We start from the raw sequence: 19750 nt of genomic DNA on the forward strand, positions 1-19750 counted from the left end.
TTTAGAATCCATGTTTAGGGATAGCATTAACCATTATTTGGAAAAGTCATAGATTAGTCAGGGGTGTCAGCATGTCTTTGTTAAAGGAAGATCATGCCTTACTAACTGCATTACTTTTTGTTTACAAGGAGGATTGAGGATAGTGCAATGAATGTTGTCTACATGGATTTGAATATGACCATTTAACAAGTTCCTTATGGCAGACTAGCCAGAAACATTAAAGCCCACAGGTTAGAGGGAATATGGTGAATTGGATCCAAAATTCACTCTGACAGAAAAGCGATAATGATCAATGGGATGTTCTGGCAAATAGCAAGTGGCTTCCAGTGTTGTTCAACAGAGCCCCTTGCTGTTCGTTGTACAGATTAACGATTCAGACTTAAATGTATGAGGTATGATTGCAAAATTTGCAGATAACTCAACTCAAATTGGCTAAGTGATTGATAGTGAAATGGACTGTTGACTACAGGATAATATCAGTAATTTGTTTGAGTGAAAAACTGGCAAATGAGATTCAGTTTGGAAAAGTTGGAGATTCTGCATTTTAGGAAGGTCAAACAAAGCAAGAGACCACTGGATAAATGATGGGCTATTGAAAGGAGTGGAGGAATTGAGATACAATGGAATGCATGTTCACATCCCAGGCTGGGTAGAAAGCATGTAGAATGCTTTCTTTCCTGGGATAGTTATTGAATAAAAGAGCAGGGATCTAGTGCTGAGAGTAACTTTGGTTAGGTCACAGCTGGAGTTTTGTGGAGAGATCTGGTCATCACAGTACAGAAAGGACAGTATTGCTCAGTAGATAGACAAGCATCTAATTGGAAATTGCAGGTATGAGAAAAAATTGGGTATGTGAGGTTTATTTTCTTTGGGAGAGATAGGGCTGACTTTTTCCAAGTGTTCAAAATAGTCAAGGGCTTGGATGGAGTGGACAGGGAAGCCCTATTTCTTTAATGGAGAGATCAATTACCGAGACAGATTTCAAGTGTTTGGTAAAAGGATTGAGCGGACAGGAGGAAAATCTCACCCAACAAGTGATGTTTGGAATTCTCTTCCCAGTGTAGTGTATGAGACAAACGCTCAATGCATATTTAAAAGGAACCTGGATCTGTGCCTGAAGCACTGGAACTTGCAAGGCTGCGAAAGGCTAAGGCACTGGAAAGTGGGATTAGAATTGACAATGCCAACCCACTGATTTCCATGTTTTACCTTGACTACATTTCCTCACACCTTGCTCCCTATAAGGGCTCCATTCCACTGTGCCAGTTTCTCAGTCTTGGTCGAATCTGTGTCAGTGATGGCACCTTCCATAGGGATGCTTCCGACATGACCAATTGCCTCAAATCCCCATCAGGGTTACCAGAGCCCTTAGCCAGCTCTGACTTCTGCCCTTGCCCTTTCCCTTCTTTCACAGAACAAGGATAGATTCCCTTTTTCCTCAGTTTCCACTCTTCCAGATTCTGAATTCAAAGGATGAGAAGCTTCTCTCTATCTATGCTGTTTGGACTTCTGGTATTGAAAACTACTATCTAATCTCCTCTCAAACTTCTATAAGAAAGACAATCCTGGTTAATTTGAATTAGCTGTACAGTTGAAATCCTTCATTCCTGGAAACTAATTTTAAATCTTCTGTTAATTCTCTGAAGCCTTCACCTCATTACTAACGTGGTTTGCTTGTTCATTTCAGAGGAAAATTAAGCAGAGGGCCAACTAATGTGGGTTTGGATTTGCCTATAAGCAAACCTGTAAGGATGGCACATTTTCTTCCCCAAGGTCATTTACACCATGAACTAGGAGCAGACCTGCCCATTTGGCAATGCAGCTGTAGGTTAGCAGCTGCCATGGTGGCCTTTGAACCAGTGTTCCCAAAACTTTGGCTTGAGACTAGGCCAGTGATGATACCTCTATGTGACCATCTTCCTCCTTCTGTCATGGCAAAAGAGACAGGAAGAGGCAGTGTAGACTAAGTGGCAGAGTTCTCTTTAAGGTGATTGGGACCTTAAGGTGTATATGTTTGATCTTTGAAGATGGAGAAATGTTTGAAAAATTAACAAAGCCTATTGAAGCTTGGGCAACTTTAGATCAAGGTATTGAATGCAAAAGTGGGAGAATTATATTGAACCTTTTGTAAAGTTCTGGTTACAATGCGGGTGCAGTCCATTCTGCCCGCTTTTGACTGATGCAGCTCGCCAGGCTTATTTACAAAACACGCGATGTACTTAATTTGAAGTTTATTTTATTCCTCCTTTTGTTTTTGTGGTGTAGATACACCTACATTAGGAGAAGAGTTCCTGGATTTTGACCCAGCAATAGTGAAGGAATGGTGATATTGTTCTAAGTCAGGATGGTATCTGGCTTAGAGGAGTACCTGCAAATTGGCTCGCTTGTATCTGTTAGCCTTGTGCTTCTTGGTGGTAAATGACACCAGTTTGGAAGGCACACTTGTGTGCTTTGAGTTATGTGCACCATGACCTTTGGTTGTTCACCCTTCCACCTTGCCATGCTATGAATTTCAGAGCCAATTACATCTGCAACCACAAAGGTCTGTAAATTCTTCTAACTGTTTAATTCCCACATTTCATTTTTGCTCTTATCAATATTCCTCCTTCGCTCTAATTATATAGCTGAAATTGATATAAATCTAGTTTAATGTACCATTAGGTAGAATGTATTCAAACAAGTAGGTACTTGTCAGCCTTGCTTAGAAGTTCCTTTGCTCTGGCCAAACCGATTTTTCTTCAAAGCTTTCAAATGCTTATTCATTTAAGCCAATCCTTGTGATTTTGCACTTTCCAATACCTGAGAAGATATACAGTGCTGCAAAGCATGGCCCTGGAAAGCACAGCTGGTCAGGAATGACTAAGGGCTTATGCCTGAAATGTCACCTTTCCTGTTCCTGCTGTGCTTTTCTAGCATCAGTTTTTGACTGACTCTCTAGCATCTGCAGTTCTCACTTTCTCCTGGGATATACAGTGCACCTTCTGTCAAACTGCTATCTGATTTCTTGCATTCTACATTACTGTTAAGCTGATTTCAAATTGGAAAAAATCTACTCATGCTGATATTTGCATTTTTCAGGGAATGAAAGTTGGTTGAAAGAATGTTTAGACAACAGGGTTGCAGTCAATGCTCTCGACAAAGCTGGAAACACTGCTCTCTATTGGGCATGTCATGGAGGACACATCGGTAAGACTCTTGCTGCTGAAAAAGTGCTCATAATTACGCAAAACCTGTTACATTATTTTTAATTTCCAAGGTGTATTCCAAATTTGTCTGCTCCTATTTGTATTGTGTAGGCTATTTAAATGCTTGAGTTGATTCATAATGCTATTCTTAAAAAGTTATCATTGTTCTCTTGTTTTTGGGATTGCAAAATTGTTATGTTTGAAATTAAGGGATAGCATGTCAAAAACAATTAAATTGACGGTCCTGAAAGTAATGCTAATATTGAATTAGAAAGTGTGTGTGTGTGCTGTATTCTCGTGGAGTTACGTGTTCTTATCTATGTATAGCATTGAACGTCTCGCAAAATATTAGCTTACCAAAACCTTTGGTTAAATTTCTGGTGATGCAGAAGTTGGGCAAATGATAAAATTTTGTCTTTAAATTTGTCAGTATCAACTACATTTTAATTTTGTGTACAGAAGAGATTGAAAGATTAATCATAAATTTAGTCTGATTAATTCAACACACAATTGCACTGTTCCATTAGTTGGAGGGCAGTTTGGTTGAGGACTGAGCAAGTTTATTCAGTTGAAATAAAAGCATGTTGAGTGAGTGGCGAAGTGTATCGAATAAGCAGCTTTCCTTTATTAAAATTCATAGAATTCCATTTACAGCTTTGGAGGGGTGTGTGGTTGTCAAACTCGGTCCTTTTGAAGTTAATGAGGCAGGTCACATTTCATGAGAAAGCATGTCTTTAAGAATATATATGAAAGAAATATACTCTGTTTGCAACTATTTAGTGCTAAACAGTTTTTTGTTTTTACTATATATGAACCTAGAGAATTACAGATGAATGCTGCTTGTCAATTACTGTACATTTAAATTATGGCAAGCCTTGGGACCACAGTCAATTTGGATTAATTAGATGATGTTAAAATGAAGACATGGTTTTACTTTGTTTTGACTGATGGGAGACTTCAAGGTGAATGTGACAATGATTATGCAAATGGCACAATCCCACAAATAATATGATTAAATTATTTTAGGTGATGTTGGCTGAAGCAAAAAGATGGTCTTAATTTTAAACAGCATCACACTTCATTTGTGTAACAGCATTATCAATTAACTTAAGCACAAGTAAAAATATAGCCTACATCACAAGACCTAAAGCAGCCTGCTTGCTCCTTCTCCACCCTCCATTTAGTCAAGAAGTGGGTGGGTTATGTTCCTGTTTAATATTTTAACTTTCTCCTCTGAACCAATGCACCTTTTTTGGGAGATGGAGTTCAAATTCCCCCTAGCGTCTCATAATATGATGATTAAATGTAAAATTGCCAAACAAATTAGCTGTTGTGCCTTAATGGAACTTAAAAACTTAAAATCTACTTGGCAGCATTATACTTGTCTCCAATAATCGAAAATAAATCAAATAATGAGTGTTGACTTGGGTTTGGAATAATAGCCCAGATTTTATGGTGGAGTCGTGTATCTTGCCGTTCAGTTTGCTGACTGCTGTCGACAAAGTTTTTGCAGCATTAGTAAGGGAGACTCGCTCTCCTCTGACATTTGATCCAGTGCAGTATTGATCACAAAGGATCAGTGGTGTTTTTGAGCAAGTGAAGACAGCACAGTTCTCCAAGATTGTAACTTTGTCCAAAACATTTAATCAGAGCTAATCATCTTTTGAGGGAAAGAAACGTCACGCTTTTGAGGCCAGAGGGGTTAGTTCACAATTATCAGAAGCATGTTAATAAAACACTCACTCGCAGCCTAATCTTTCCAGCTCATGTTGTTTCTTAATTTTCTATCTAATTGATCATAGAGGACTGCAAACAGTTCTCCAAAACCAAGGGACAGCCTACCTTGGAAAGCAACATCAATGTTTTTGTAGTTAACCATATACAGTTACCTGGTTATAACTGAGTCTGTTGGTCTCACTGTTATGGCAAAATCTGACAATGTTTTAAATAAAAGTATACATAATCTTTAAATGTTTGTTTATATGTGAATATAGTTATCTACAACATCGATGAAAGTTGATCTGATTAATAAGTTGAATACATACTCTCTTGAGAGTTCAGTCACTTGATAATTTTGTAACAGGTCTGTTTCAGCCCTTGTCCTGAACCCCTTAAGTGGCTAGAAAAAGTAGCAAACAGATCGACGGTTTAGCAGTGGAACAAATGTGCCTAGAGAGTCAGTCATATCGGTACAGCATGGAAACAGATTCTTCGGTCCAACTTGTCCATGCCGACTAGATATCCCAACCCAATCCAGTTCCGCCTGTGAGCACCTGGCCCATATCCCTCCCAACCCTTCCTATTCATATACCCATCCAAATGTCTTTTAAATGTTGCAATTGTACCAGCCTCCCCCACACCCTCTGGCAGCTCATTCCATACACATACCACCCTCTGTGTGGATAAAAATGCCCTTTAGATCTCTATGTCCCCCTTCCCCTCACCCTAAACCTATGCCCTCTAGTTCAGGACTCCCCACTCCAGGGAAAATACTTTATCCATTTATCCTCCAACCCTGGCACAATCCTTGTAACTCTTTGCTGAACCCTTTGAGGTTTCACAACATCTTTCCGATAGGAGAACAGAATTGCATGCAATATTCCTACATTGGCCTAACCAATGTCCTGTACAGCCGCAACATGACCTCCCAACTCCTGTACTCAATACTCTGACCAATAAAGGAAAGCATACCAAACGCCGCCTTCACGATCCTATCTACCTGTGACTCCACTTTCAAGGAGCTATGAACCTGCATTCCGAGGACTCTTTGTTCAGCAACACTCCCTAGGACCTTACCATTCAATGTATACATCCTGATAAGACTTGCTTTCCCAAAATGCAGCACCTAAACTCCATCAGCCACTTCTCATCCCATTGGCCCATTTGATCAAGATCCTGTTGTAATCTGAAATAACCCTCTTCGCTATCGACTACACATCCAATTTTGGTGTCATCTGCAAACTTACTAACTGTACCTCTTATGCTCGCATCCAAATTATTTATATAAATGACGAAAAGTAGAGGATCCAGCACTGATCCTTGTAGCACTCCACTGGTCACAGGCCTCCATTGTGAAAAGCAATCCTCCACCACCGCCCTCTGTCTTCTACCTTTGAGCCAGTTCTGTATCCAAATGGCTAGTTCTCCCTGTATTCCATGAGATATCACCTTGCTAACCAGTCTCCCGTGGGGAACCTTATCGAACGCCTTACAGAAGTCCATGTAGATCACATCTACCACTCTGCCCTTGTCAATCCTCTTTGTTTCAAAAAACTATCAAGTTTGTGAGACATGATTTCCCATGCACAAAGCCATGTTGACAGTCCCTAATCAGTCCCTGCATTTCTAAATACATGTACATCCTGTCCCTCAGGATTCCATCCAACAACTTGTCCACCAACGACATCTATCTCACTAGTCTATAGTTCCCTGGCTTGTCCTTGCCACCTTCTTAAACAGTGGCACCACGTTAGCCAACCTCCAGTCTTCCGGCATCTCACCTGTGACAATTGATGATACAAATGTTTCAGTAAGAGGCCCAGTGATCGGGACTTGGGGATTTATCAACTTTTGTTTCAAGACTTGCTCTTCTGTAATATGAGCATTTTTCAAGATGTCACCACCTCCCTTCCGTATTCTGTATCTTCCATGTCCTTTTCCACAGTAAATACTGATGCCACATACTCGTTTACTATCTCCTTTCCCCACCCCCCAAATCTTCAGCAAGGCCACATTTGTGTGAAGCTGCAGATCTTTGAGGGGCCACATTCTCTCCCTACTTAACCTTTTGTCCTTAATGTTTTTGTAAAACCCTTTGGATTCTCCTTAACTGTATTTGCCAAAACTATCTCATGTCCTCTTTTTGCCGTCCTGATTTCCCTCTTAAATATACTCCTACTGTCTTTATACTTTTCTAAGGATTCACTTGATCTATCCTGTCTAAATTTGGCACGCTTCTTTTTCTTAACCGAACCCTCGATTCTCCAGCATTCCCAAAACCTACGAGCCTTTCCTTTCAGCCTAATATACTGTATCGGAACACTCATTATCTTACTTCTGAAGGCTTCCAATTTTCCTGTGAACATTTGCTCCCAATCAGCTTTTACAGTTCTTGCCTAATGCTTACTTGCAGTTGTCTTTAGGTGTATGGTGTTACTGTAAGTTTTTATAAAATGCATGGGATTTGAAATATTGAGAAGTTAAGGTGATATTGAGCTTAAGATATTGTCATAAGTTGTAGTTAATTAGGATAATGACAGATGAATAAATGTTTGTTTATACCTGAGCCAGGGCAGGTTTCTCTAAATAAAAACTGAAGTTCTGAGGAAAGGTCACTTGACCCAGAACATTAACTCTGATTTCTCTCCACCGATGCTGCTATCCCTACTCAGCTTTTCCAACAATTTCTATTTTGGGTTTCTCTCTTTCTAATGTTGGGTGCTATTACCAATTGACCAGCTAACCAGGCTTGTTAATGGGATCTCTGGTAGAGCTAGAATTTCAACTTGGAAAACTTACCATTCAACATTAAATTAATTAAAAGTAGGGTGACATCAGATAAACAACTTGTGGAAATGTTACTTATGTTTCAGTGCTGGTAAACAGCCTGGTTTTAGTTAGCTGAACTTGAGCCTTACGAAGAAATTCATATATTTTGGTTCTGTCACTCAGCACAAAATCTCTTCAGCTGAAATTGAAGATTCTTGCAATAGTTTTGTGAATTCTGAATTAACTGTTTCTTTTAAAATCTAGGAATAGTGAAAATTCTGCTTTCCCAACCACAAGTTGAATTAAATCAACAGGTAAGACAATTAGACTTAGCTTTAGATTTATCATGGAGTGTCAGATACATCTGGCAAGATTTTGGTCAAATTTTGATCAATAAGGCTGGCAGTTATTGTTAACACCCAGGAAATGTTTTGGTGTTGAATTGCATAACAGAGCGACAAACATGCCACATTTTGTGTAGCTTAATGTCTCAATTCCATAGAAATTTGCGTAACTGAAAGAAGAACTAGATTGAGAAGTTCCTTTACTAAATTTGAGTTTGTTATAAATTTTCTAAGAGGCAAAATTTTACTTGATGACAAAGGCATAAATTGAGCCAAGGCACTCATTCTTTGATTTTGGAAAGGATCAAATTCAATCCTGAGATTATTTTGGTGTGACTGAGGCCCATTTCCAAGCATTAGGCAGAATTTTCTCTTCCAAGACCAAGTCTCATGGTGAAGCTGGAAAAGCAAAGAGGTCTTCTGCTCACTGGCAAGGCAGGTTTCCCAACATATTTGTTCTTCACCTGTATGGGTGAAATGTTATATTTAAGGGACAGTAATTTGAAGTATTTTGGTGGCTCCACCATTTGGCACTGTATTTAAAAGGCATTTGAGCAGCACTTCACTATGTAACACAGGAGCATCATTTAAATTTTAATCATCAGCCCCACCCACCCTTGGAGATGTCAGAGACCGGTCATATGAGCAGCACTGCTTTGATGGAGGTTCTCGTGAAACCTGTCCCTGTGAAGAGGAAAGATTTTTAAGGGTGGCATTAAGAGGTTATTCTGATTGTTCAGGCTGCCTTTGACAAAGATGGTTGTGGAGGTCAGCCATGGTCAGCTCAAGAATGTGGCTCCAGTGCACGATCTGTCCTCAAGGTTGTCTTGGGGCAAGGTCGCAACCACAAAATGGCCTTTTGAGTCAAGTCTCCGCTTGCTTGCCCTAGTCAGAATTGTTGGCATCGGCTAATGTAGTTGTCTCACCTGGATCAGTATGGTGACATGGTCAGAATTTATCTCTAATATTAAGTATTTCTAGCAACAAGCTGTACTGCATATGACTGAGATTTCAGCCCTAACTGGCAAAGTACAGGAGGTCCCTAGTTCTGAACATCCAACTTGTAAACACTCAGTTACAATCACAGATGGGATCATATTCGTAAGTATCAAGGCCCAATGTATGAAAATTTCCTGCAGTTACAAATGGCTGCTTTCCATTGTCCTTATTGTGTTCTGACTTGCACACAAATTAATTTGTGAGCAGACTGTAGAACGAAGAGTGCTCGCAACCCAGGGACTGCCTATAAGCATTTGCACAAAGAAATGGCTTGTATTTGAAGGGCCCATGTAATTGAAGAGGCTTATACTTTCAAAAGCTTGGAGAAGTACAGAGTCCTGTTTGTGCCCATATGTTTTGCAGTCAATGATTTGCCTTACTTTGTGATTTACAAAGTGACTACTAGAATGTTAGAAAAAGAATCAGGAAAAGTCGTTAGAATTTACTCAAGGTAAGCTTAGAGCGAGTGCACTGAAGTATCCACCACTGATTTGTGGGTTGGCTAGATTGCTTGTGAAGAGAGAATAAGGAAACTGAATCTATGTTCTCTAAGAGTTTCAAAGGATGAGAGATGATCTCATTGAAGCAGACAAAATTCTTAGTGGACTTGACAGTGTAAGTGCAGGATGGACTGTTTCCCCTGCTTGTTGGCTGAGAACCAAGGGATGCACTCGGGATAAGAGTTGGGAATATGATAAGGAATTTCTTAACCCAGAGGGTGATGAATCTGTGGTGGTGTTTACCCGATGTGGCTGTATAGGTTGTCATTGATTTCAATAGGAAAATTATTGGATTTGTAAGAGTGATATTAAGTGATGTAGGCTTTGATAAAGAATGTTGGCCTTGTTTTAGTTGAATTGTGGAATTGGCTTGAAAGGTTGAATTGTTGTCCTGTTTTTTTTTATGCCATGTTCCTAAAACATGACAAGTAAATGCATTGGAAATTGTACCACTAATTTAATATCCTGTCAAAAAGCAAATGTTCATTTTGGATGGTTCTCTTTCTGTAAAGAAGCATCACTATTCTTTAGGAAGATCTAATTTTCTCAGAGGTTATAAGCATTACTTCCTACTTGCAGTGAATACAGGCAGACGTGCATACTTTCCAATCTTGCAGAAAGCCACCACAACTTTAGTGTGTTAAATGTCAAACCTGACAGTTAGATGCAGATAAAAAGGTCACATAATAAGACTTCACTGACTGCACCCAGCTTTTTTTTTCTGAAGCCATTGCTTTTCTGTTTATGGTTGATTATGTTTCCTTTATCGGAATAACACTCAGAAAAACCAACAGCTTTTAGTCTTTGTCTGCTAAAAGGATGTAGATACTTATCCTTTGTTAAATACAGTTCAGAATTTGAATGGAATGTTAAGAGAAATGGAGAGTGATGCTGTTTCCAGGCTGAATGATATGACCCCCTCTTTCTTTTTTTCCCCCCCCCCAACATTCATGTATCCCAAGGAATTTAGACTGGTTACTAATGTAATGCATAGCTTACCTTTTTTGAGCCATTGTTTCACAACCAAGATTATTGTTTTTAAAAATCCCAGCCACTAATTCCTGCATGATCCATTCTCTATCTTGTGTGGAAAGAAATGTTCCTCTCTTCAGACTTAATGTCTCCTTGGAAAGGAACTTCACTTGCGGGGGCAAATTGGCAGCTAATTCCAGTCTGTGTCCATTATTTAGAATTCTTTTTTTAAGAATGGTTTTGTGTTCACTTGATGCAGTTACAAATTACTATTCCATATTGAGTATCATTTATAACAATATACACCTGTGTAAGTTTTGGTCTGTGTTGCATTTACACAGAATAAACTGGGAGACACCATTGTGCATGCTGCTGCATGGAAAGGATATGAAGATATTCTAGAGCTGTTGCTCATGAAAGGTAATTTTTAAAGTTAACCTTGTGCTGTGTTTTAATTGTATTAATTTTAAATTTACATTGTCTTTATATTTAAAGAAATTTGTGTTGCAGACATTTCGTCCCCTGACTAGGTGACATCCTCAGTGCTTGGGAGCCTCCTGTGAAGCGCTTCTGTGATCTTTCCTCCGGCATTTGTAGTGGTTTGAATCTGCCGCTTCCGGTTGTCAGTTCCAGCTGTCCGCTGCAGTGGTCGGTATATTGGGTCCAGGTCGATGCGCTTATTGATTGAATCTGTGGATGAGAGCCATGCCTCTAGGAATTCCCTGGCTGTTCTGTTTGGCTTGTCCTATAATAGTAGTGTTGTCCCAGTCGAATTCATGTTGCTTGTCATCCATGTGTGTGGCTACGAAGGATAGCTGGTCGTGTCATTTCATGGCTAGTTGGTGTTCATGGATGCAGATCATTAGCTGTCTTCCTGTATGTCCTATGTAGTGTTTTGTGCAGTCCTTGCATGGGATTTTGTACACTGCATTGGTTTTGCTCATGCTGGGTATTGGGTCCTTCGTTCTGGTGAGTTGTTGTCTGAGAGCGGCTGTTGGTTTGTGTGCTGTTATGAGTCCTAGTGGTCGCAGTAGTCTGGCTGTCAGTTCGGAAATGCTCTTGATGTATGGTAGTGTGGCTAGTCCTTTGGGTTGCGGCATGTCCTCGTTCCGTTGTCTTTCCCTTAGGCATCTGTTGATGAAATTGCGCGGGTATTCGTTTTTGGCGAATACATTGTATAGGTATTCTTCCTCTTTTTGCAGTTCTGGTGTACTGCAGTGTGTTGTGGCCCTTTTGAATAGTGTCTTGATGCAACTTCTTTTGTGTGTGTTGGGGTGGTTGCTTTCATAGTTCAGGACTTGGTCTGTGTGTGCTGTAGTTCTTTATATAAAAAAAAAACTACAGCAGGAACTGAAACCCCTGATCAGCGGATCCAGACACTCCATACAATCAACACAGGAATTCTTGGACATCAACAGAAATATACACATAGACAAGGAAGAAACCACAGTCTCATTTGATGTAACGGCACTGTTCACCTCTATTGACAAAACCCTAGCCAGAGAAACAATAGCCAACCTGCTGGACATACAGAACGGACAACAGGACTTTGAACTTATCAACAAAGAAGGCATACTCAAACTACTGGACCTGTGCCTCACAACACACTTCACATTCAAAAACCAAATATATGAACAAATCAACGGAACACCCATGGGTTCACCCATCTCTGGACTCAGCAGAAGCGGTAATGCAAAGATTAGAACAAACCGTCTAACCGCAAATTCAACCCAAACTCTGGGTCAGATACGTGGATGACACCTTTGTAATCATTAAAAACACAGAAATAGATCACACGCCGGATCATCAACGCCACACTCACAGGAATCCGATTCACTAGAGAGGAAGAAAAGGACAACCAACTCCCATTCCTAGACGTGATGGTACAGAGGACACCGAATGGAGAATTCACCACAAAGGTATACAGGAAAGCCCCACACACAGACCAAGTCCTAAACTATGAAAGCAACCACCCCAACACACACAAACGAAGTTGCATCAAGACACTATTCAAAAGGGCCACAACACACTACAGTACACCAGAACTGCAAAAAGAGGAAGAATACCTATACAATGTATTCGCCAAAAACAGATACCCGCACAATTTCATCAACAGATGCCTAAGGGAAAGACAACGGAACGAGGACATGCCGCAACCCAAAGGACTAGCCACACTACCATACATCAAGAGCATTTCCGAACTGACAGCCAGATTACTGCGATCACTAGGAGTCATAACAGCACGCAAACCAACAGCCGCTCTCAGACAACAACTCACCAGAACGAAGGACCCGATACCCAGCATGAGTAAACCCAATGTAGTGTACAAAATCCCATGCAAGGACTGCACAAAACACTACATAGGACAAACAGGAAGACAGCTAACGATCCGCATCCATGAACACCAACTAGCCACGAAACGACACGACCAGCTATCCTTCGTAGCCCCACACGTGGATGACAAGCAACATGAATTCTACTGGGACAACACTAGTATTATAGGAGAAGCCAAACAGAACAGCCAGGGAATTCCTAGAGCATGGCACTCATCCACAGATTCAATCAATAAGCGCATCGACCTGGACCCAATATACCGGCCACTGCAGCGGACAGCTGGAACTGACAACCGGAAGCGGCAGAGACCAGCCACTATAAATGCCGGAGGAAACATCACAGAAGCGCTTCATAGGAGGCTCCCAAGCACCGAGGATGTCACCTAGACAGGGGACAAAACGTCTGCAACACAAATTCCCAGCTCTGCACGCAGAACCACAACGAAGAGCACCCGAGCTACAAATCTTCTCTCAAACTTTGAATATTTAAAGAAAACTTTAATCCCAACCTTCGTGTGCTCCTGCCACAAGTTAGCTTTGCTGGTCTGTGTTCTTTTTAACTTGAAGAATGAATTTGGATGAGTTCATAGCTGCCGCAAATGGTTGTCTATCGGTTCACTTGTGAACTGGTTTGTCTGAACTGTTAATAACAAAAGAACAATACGGCACAGGAACACACCCTTTTGTCTCTCCAAACCTGCACTGATACATTTTGCCCAGAAATACTAAAACCGTTTTCACTTCCAGAATCCATATGCCTCTCTTCCCTTTGTACTTGGGAATTGTCTATTGTCTGCTTCGACCACCACCAGCAGCATGTCCCAGTCACCATCCTTTGTGTGAAAAACTTGTGTCCTACATCTCTTTTAAGTTATCCCCCACCACACCCTGGCACTTTGAACATGTGTCCCCTGACAAATTGACCCCTGGGAACAAGCTTCATACTTTGCATTCTACGCATACCATTCAGCACCTTTTTATAAACTTCTATCAGGTTGCCCCTCAACCTCCTGCATTCCAGTGAAAGCAAACCTAGTCTATAGGACCTTTCTTCATAGCTAAAATCCCCCCATCAGGAAACCTCTTGGTAAACCTTTTCTGTGCCCTCACCAAAGCGTTCGCATCCTTTTCGGCAGTGCAGTGACCGGGACTGTACGCAGTATTCCAAGTATGGCCTAATTAAATTTCTATAAAACTGCAGCGCAATTTGTCTATCTTTGTATTCCATCCCCCTTCCAATGAAGGCAAGCATGATGTAGGCCTTTTATTTTAAATCCTTACTTATCCATGCTGCCACCTTCCGTGATCTGTTAAACTGCACACCCAGATTCCTCTGCATATTAACACTGTTAAGGCTTCTGCCATTCACTGTATAATTTCTACCTGTACTTGACCTTCTAAAATACATTACCTCACATTTGTCCAGATTAAACTCCATTTGTCATTCTTCTGCCCATTCCTCCAACTGATCTATATCCTGCTGTATCTGCTGACAGTCCTCACTGTCAGCAACTCCCCCAATCTTTGTATCATCCACCAACTTATTTATTACACCAGCCGTTTTCCTCCACCTCATTGATGTAGACCATGAACGAAGATGTCCCAGCACTGAACCCAGTGGAACACCACAGTCACAACCCTCCATTTCGAAAAGCATCCTTCCACCATTACCCTCTGTCTATGACTAAGCCATTTCTATATTAGTCTTGCCAGCTCACCCTGATACCATGTGACTTCACCCTTTGTACCAGTCTGCCATGAGGGGTCTTGTCCAATGCTTTATTGAAGTCCATATAGATGTTCGCAACCACTTTTTCCCTCATCAATCATCTTCGTCATCTCAAAAGAACTCTATCAAGTTAGTGAGATACAACTTCCTCTGCACAAAGGTATGCTGTTTATTGCTGATCAGTCCATTTGCTTTTAAATGCATATTGATCTTTCCCTGAGAATCTTTTCTAATTTCCCTACAAACAGTATGAGACTCTCAGCCCTGTCATTTCCTGGACCATCCCTGCTACCCTTAAACAACAGAACAACTTTTAGTTATTCTCCAGTCCTCTGGGACCTCACCAGTGGCCAAAGTGGATACAAAGATGTCAGTCAATATCCAGCAATTTGTTCTCTTGCCTCCCTCAATACTCTGGGATAGATTCCATCAGGCCCCATGAACTTATCTACCTTCATACTTCTTAATGCACAACATCTCTTCCTTTTTTTAATTGTAACTTGGCTTTGAAACTCAATATTCCCTTCCTTGAGATCATCATCCTCCTCCAATTCCATCTCTGAATACCGGCACCAAGTATTTGTTTAGGACCTCACCTACTTCTGGCTCCACACACCCATTCCATTCTTTGTCTTTTGAGTGGGTCAACCCTTTCCCTGGCTACCTTGCTTATTTAAGGCTTTGGATTCTTTTTCAATCTCACAGCACCAGGTTATAGTCCAACAGGTTTAATTGGAAGCACACTAGCTTTTGGAGCTCCGCTCCTTCAGGTGGTTGTGAAGTACATTACAACCACCTGATGAAGGAGCAGCGCTCCGAAAGATAGTGCTTCCAATTATACCTGATGGACTGTAACCTGATGTTGTGATTTTTATCTTTTGTACACCCCCAGTCCAACACCGGCATCTCCAAATCATGACTCCTTAATCTTAATTTGCTACCAACTTTTCATAACCTGGTGTTAAGGAATGGAGTGTAGTTTTCCTTCAAATGATCAAACACAAATTGATTACTCTCCAAAACAAAATTTTTGATTTTTGGAATGGAGATGATAGTGATAATTATTTGTGGAATCACAATGAATGTTTGTTATTTGTGCTGACTTTGCAGAAATAGATGGATTAAATTTTGACCCAACTAATTAACTAAAATGCAAGTTCAACAGCATAAGAAAAGATTACCTTAGCTTCTTGTTTTTAAGGGAGATTAGCAATTACATTTATTGTAGCATGACTAATGTAGGTGGGGATGAAATTATGGCATTTTGGACCAGTCATTTGTCCAATTTTATTCTGTCACTTTCAAAGCGGTAGAAACTTGACCAGTACACTGGTACAATGTCTCATTTGTCTATCTGGAGATCTGCGAACAGGTCTTGAATCAGATTCTCACTGGGAGTGAAGATCGCATCTTGTGGTTGATTCCTGAGGATAGAATCTGAGAATTTTTTGCACACCTATTAATTGCAGGGTTTCAAGATTTGTCACATGTGCACAACCACTGCCCCCTAACCTCCAGACACCAGTGTCTGTTCCACTGGCAGGTTAGAGTCCTCTCTATAAGACTTTTTTTTTTCTTAAGGTACCAGAGCAGAATTGGTTCATTCAACCTATTGTCTTCTCTGCCTTTTGATCGTGGCTGGCATGTTTGATCATGGCTGCTTGTAGCCCTTGATCTCCTTATTAATCAAAAACTTATCTATTTGTCTTAAATGCACTGTGACTGGGCCTCCACAGCCTTCTGCATCAGTGAGTTCCCTCCTGACAGATTCACCACCCTGTGGCTGGAGAAATTTCTGATCTCCGTTCAAAAGGGTTGTCCGTTCACTCAGATGGTGTCCTCAGGTCCTAGTCTCTCCTATAACTGGAAGCATCTTCTCCACCTACCAATCTAGATGTATGTATTCTGTAGGTTTCAATCAGGTCCCCTTCATCCTTCTAAACTCCAGAGCAGATTCAGGGACCTCAACTGCTTCTCAGATGACAAGCCCTTCATTTCTGGCATCATTCTTATGAACCTCCTTTGGACCCCCTCCAAGTCCAGCACAAGGGTTATCAGTGCTGGAAGTCTGCAGTTAAATCCATCTTCAGTAGTTAATTTTCCAGCTCGAAGAGGAGCATACCACCAAATGGTGTAAATTTATTCTAGTTAGTGAAATGTTGTGAAATGAGATTTCATCACTTAAATAGATGGATTAAGAGGGTTATAATTACTTGGTTTTATGTGTTGAAATAATATTGCATGTTAATAGACACAGCTTCTCTTTATTTATTAGTTCAGCTTTGGAAACAGGAATCAGATGTTTTGTGATTATAACCCTGTGGTCAAGAGCTGAAATTCCACCTTGACAAGTTACAAAATGTAGTAATTAAATATTGCAATTTGTTAACCTGCAATGTTTTGTCCTAAAACCAACTTGAGAAAGAAATGTCCTATTTACCTGGTCTACCTCTCAGCATCGCACTGGTGTAAACTAAGTATACTTTTCAGATGAAACCGAATTGATTTTAATGAGCTAATTGGATCAAAGTATTTCAGTGCACTTTTCCTGGATGAAGTTATATTTGGCCGTTTTTATATATTGTTTGATCATCTATTTTGTACTGAAATATCTACTTGGGAATCAACAAAGTGGTGATTGAAGTAGGGGGTTTATTTGCCTTCACGCTAAGGTATTGAGATTCTAAACTGAAGTGCTGTTATTTCTTGATGGAGGGAGTAATTACAGCATGTTTTAAATAGTTTTTGTTATAAATGTTAATGTAAGAATTGTTAGCTGGAAAATGACACATTTATGGTATTGTAATTGTAAATAGGGGGAAAAAGTGACTTATTGAAGATATAGAAAACCTGACCTGGGCAATTAGTTATGACAGGGCGTTGATTTTTGATCTTACGCAGTTCTGAGTTCTACAACTTGATCTAACTTTTCATTTTGTTATTATGTTTGGATTTCTTGGTGATGGAGCATTACTTGCATCTAAACATTTAGTTTCTTTCTCCTCCTCCTAACCCTTCCCACCAAGGGACACTCCTACATTGGGAGGATAGGATTGTAAGAAATATTAGTTTTTTTTTCTTTCAGATGGTCTCTGAAAATGGAATTTTGATATTTCAGCGTGCCCATTAATGGGGGAGATTCCATCCATTTGATACAATCTTCACGTGTTTAACTCTGTTACTAAGTGAGATGCACCAATCCCTCTGACTTGATTCACAAAGACCTAACTGAGTATTGCATTTAAAAAAAGCCAACTGTTTTGCACTTATTGGACAATTTATAAAAATACCAATGTACAAGGAAAACAGCATTTTTTTTATTGAATAAGATGCTGACTGGTTGGCGAGTGGACTGACCAGTGTTGCCATCGAGATTGAAACCAGACAAGTTGACTGATTTAAGGTTTTGCTTGTAAATTGAACCAGTGTATCCATTGCCATTTTATTCATCCGTGATGTGGGTTTCACTTGTTGAGCTAGCATTTAATGTTGTATTCTAATTGCTTTGGAAAAGGAAGTGGTGTGCTGCTTTCTTAAATTGCAGTGGTTTAGGTCCACCACAGTGCTGTTTGGGAGTTCCAGGATGTTTGAGTTGTTAATTCTTGATTTTTGTTGAGTTGAAATGGGCACGATGTGTATTCTTTGCTGTTGAGTCTGGCTGACCATTCTAAATTTGTCCACGTAATTCTTGGAACACTGTTTAGCAAATGTCCACTGCAGGATCACAATTCACTGTTGAGATTTGCAGACAGTCTGGTCAGGCACAGCTTGTTGCAGACAACTAAAGGAATATGTTTGGCAAGGTCTGCCAGTCTGAGATGTACGGCTTGCATACCTAGAATCTCACGGGCACTGAAAATCATATCATATTGCTCATTCATGTGGTGCATGAAGTGTCTTTTTGCTTAATGGCAGTGTCCTATTCATGGAAAACAATACTCATGATGCTACTGCACAGTCTCAACACAAAACATCTATTTTTGCCAGTTCATCAATCCTTTTGAGGTACCTTTCCCTTCTGAGATAGACTGGACACTTTCCAGGATCAAAGAGATTGCCTTTAGTCCACCAAAATGACACCGAACTTCCAGTTGCCTGCCTCTTCAACACGCGGCTGTATTCCTATGCCAACATACATGGAACAAATTGTTCCAATTATATTTAAGATTGCTGATAATGCCAACCTTGAAGTGCGTATAACTGTAGGAATTCAAATGCATGTATTGGCCAGTGAAGACAGACTTGAAGACAGTAATTGAGTTTCCTTTTGTTTCAAATAGAGCTCACTTCTCAACTAAGATGTCAAGAGAGGGAGCTTGTGACACTTCAGAGGTGAATTTGAGGGCAGGATTTGCCTCAAGATGTGTGTATTCCTTTTTAAAGAATAAAAAGACAGTGTGTTTTCCTTGGGTTGGGGGAGTCCAGAACTAGAGGGCATAGGTTTTGGGTGAGAAGGAAAAGATGAGACCTAAGGGGCAACTTTTTCAGAGGGTGATACGTGTATAGAATGAGCTGCCAGAGGATGTGGAGGAGGCTGGTACAATTGCAACATTAAAAGACATTTGGATGGATATATGAATAGGAAGGGTTTGGAGGGATATGGGCCAGGTGCTGGCAGGTGGGACTAGATTGGGTTGGGATATCTGGTCGGCATAGACGGGTTGGACCAAAGGGTCTATTTCCATTTGTACACCTCTATGACTGACTCGAAGATCATGGGTGCAGCTGATAATTCAAATACTGTGTAAAACCTTAATTTGCCTATTGGCAACTGGAAGGGGTACTAGTTTAGGTGCCATTCCATGAAGATATGTTTCTCATGGGGCTAAAAGGTAGTTGAGAGCTGAGTCTAATGGGGATCCCATGGCATCATCACCTCTTTGGGCATGCATGGTGCTGGTGTTAAAATTGAACTCCACTACCTGAACTAGTTCTTGTCCTTGAATTCAATTAATACTGATTCATGGTGTGGTGGGTCAAGGTTGCTATGAAGGGCATAACAGCATAGCTCCTTTTTTTCAGAAATGGATTAAAATGAAATTTACGAAAACTTCAGACAGCTGTTGATGGCAATCTGAAATCCAGCTGCCTTTGTATTTGATATTGGAAGGACATTATTAATAACAATTCCTTCAAAAATAATTGTATATGTGGAAGTATTACATTTCGTTCCCATCCTCCTGCATCCCCTTTAGTGAAA

General features: G+C 40.4%; 1 protein-coding gene across 1 annotated transcript in view; it reads left to right on the plus strand.

Moving 5' to 3' along the window:
- ostf1 (osteoclast stimulating factor 1) overlaps positions 1 to 19750 on the plus strand; it is an 85732-nt gene that overhangs the window by 40611 nt on the left and 25371 nt on the right. The window contains exons 6-8 of the mRNA XM_072585104.1: positions 3079 to 3186; positions 7938 to 7987; positions 10830 to 10908. Coding sequence (XP_072441205.1) covers positions 3079 to 3186; positions 7938 to 7987; positions 10830 to 10908 — 237 coding nt within the window. The remainder of the gene's footprint in view (positions 1 to 3078; positions 3187 to 7937; positions 7988 to 10829; positions 10909 to 19750) is intronic.

Source organism: Chiloscyllium punctatum, chromosome 2, assembly GCF_047496795.1.
Source record: "Chiloscyllium punctatum isolate Juve2018m chromosome 2, sChiPun1.3, whole genome shotgun sequence".
Taxonomy (NCBI): domain Eukaryota; kingdom Metazoa; phylum Chordata; class Chondrichthyes; order Orectolobiformes; family Hemiscylliidae; genus Chiloscyllium; species Chiloscyllium punctatum.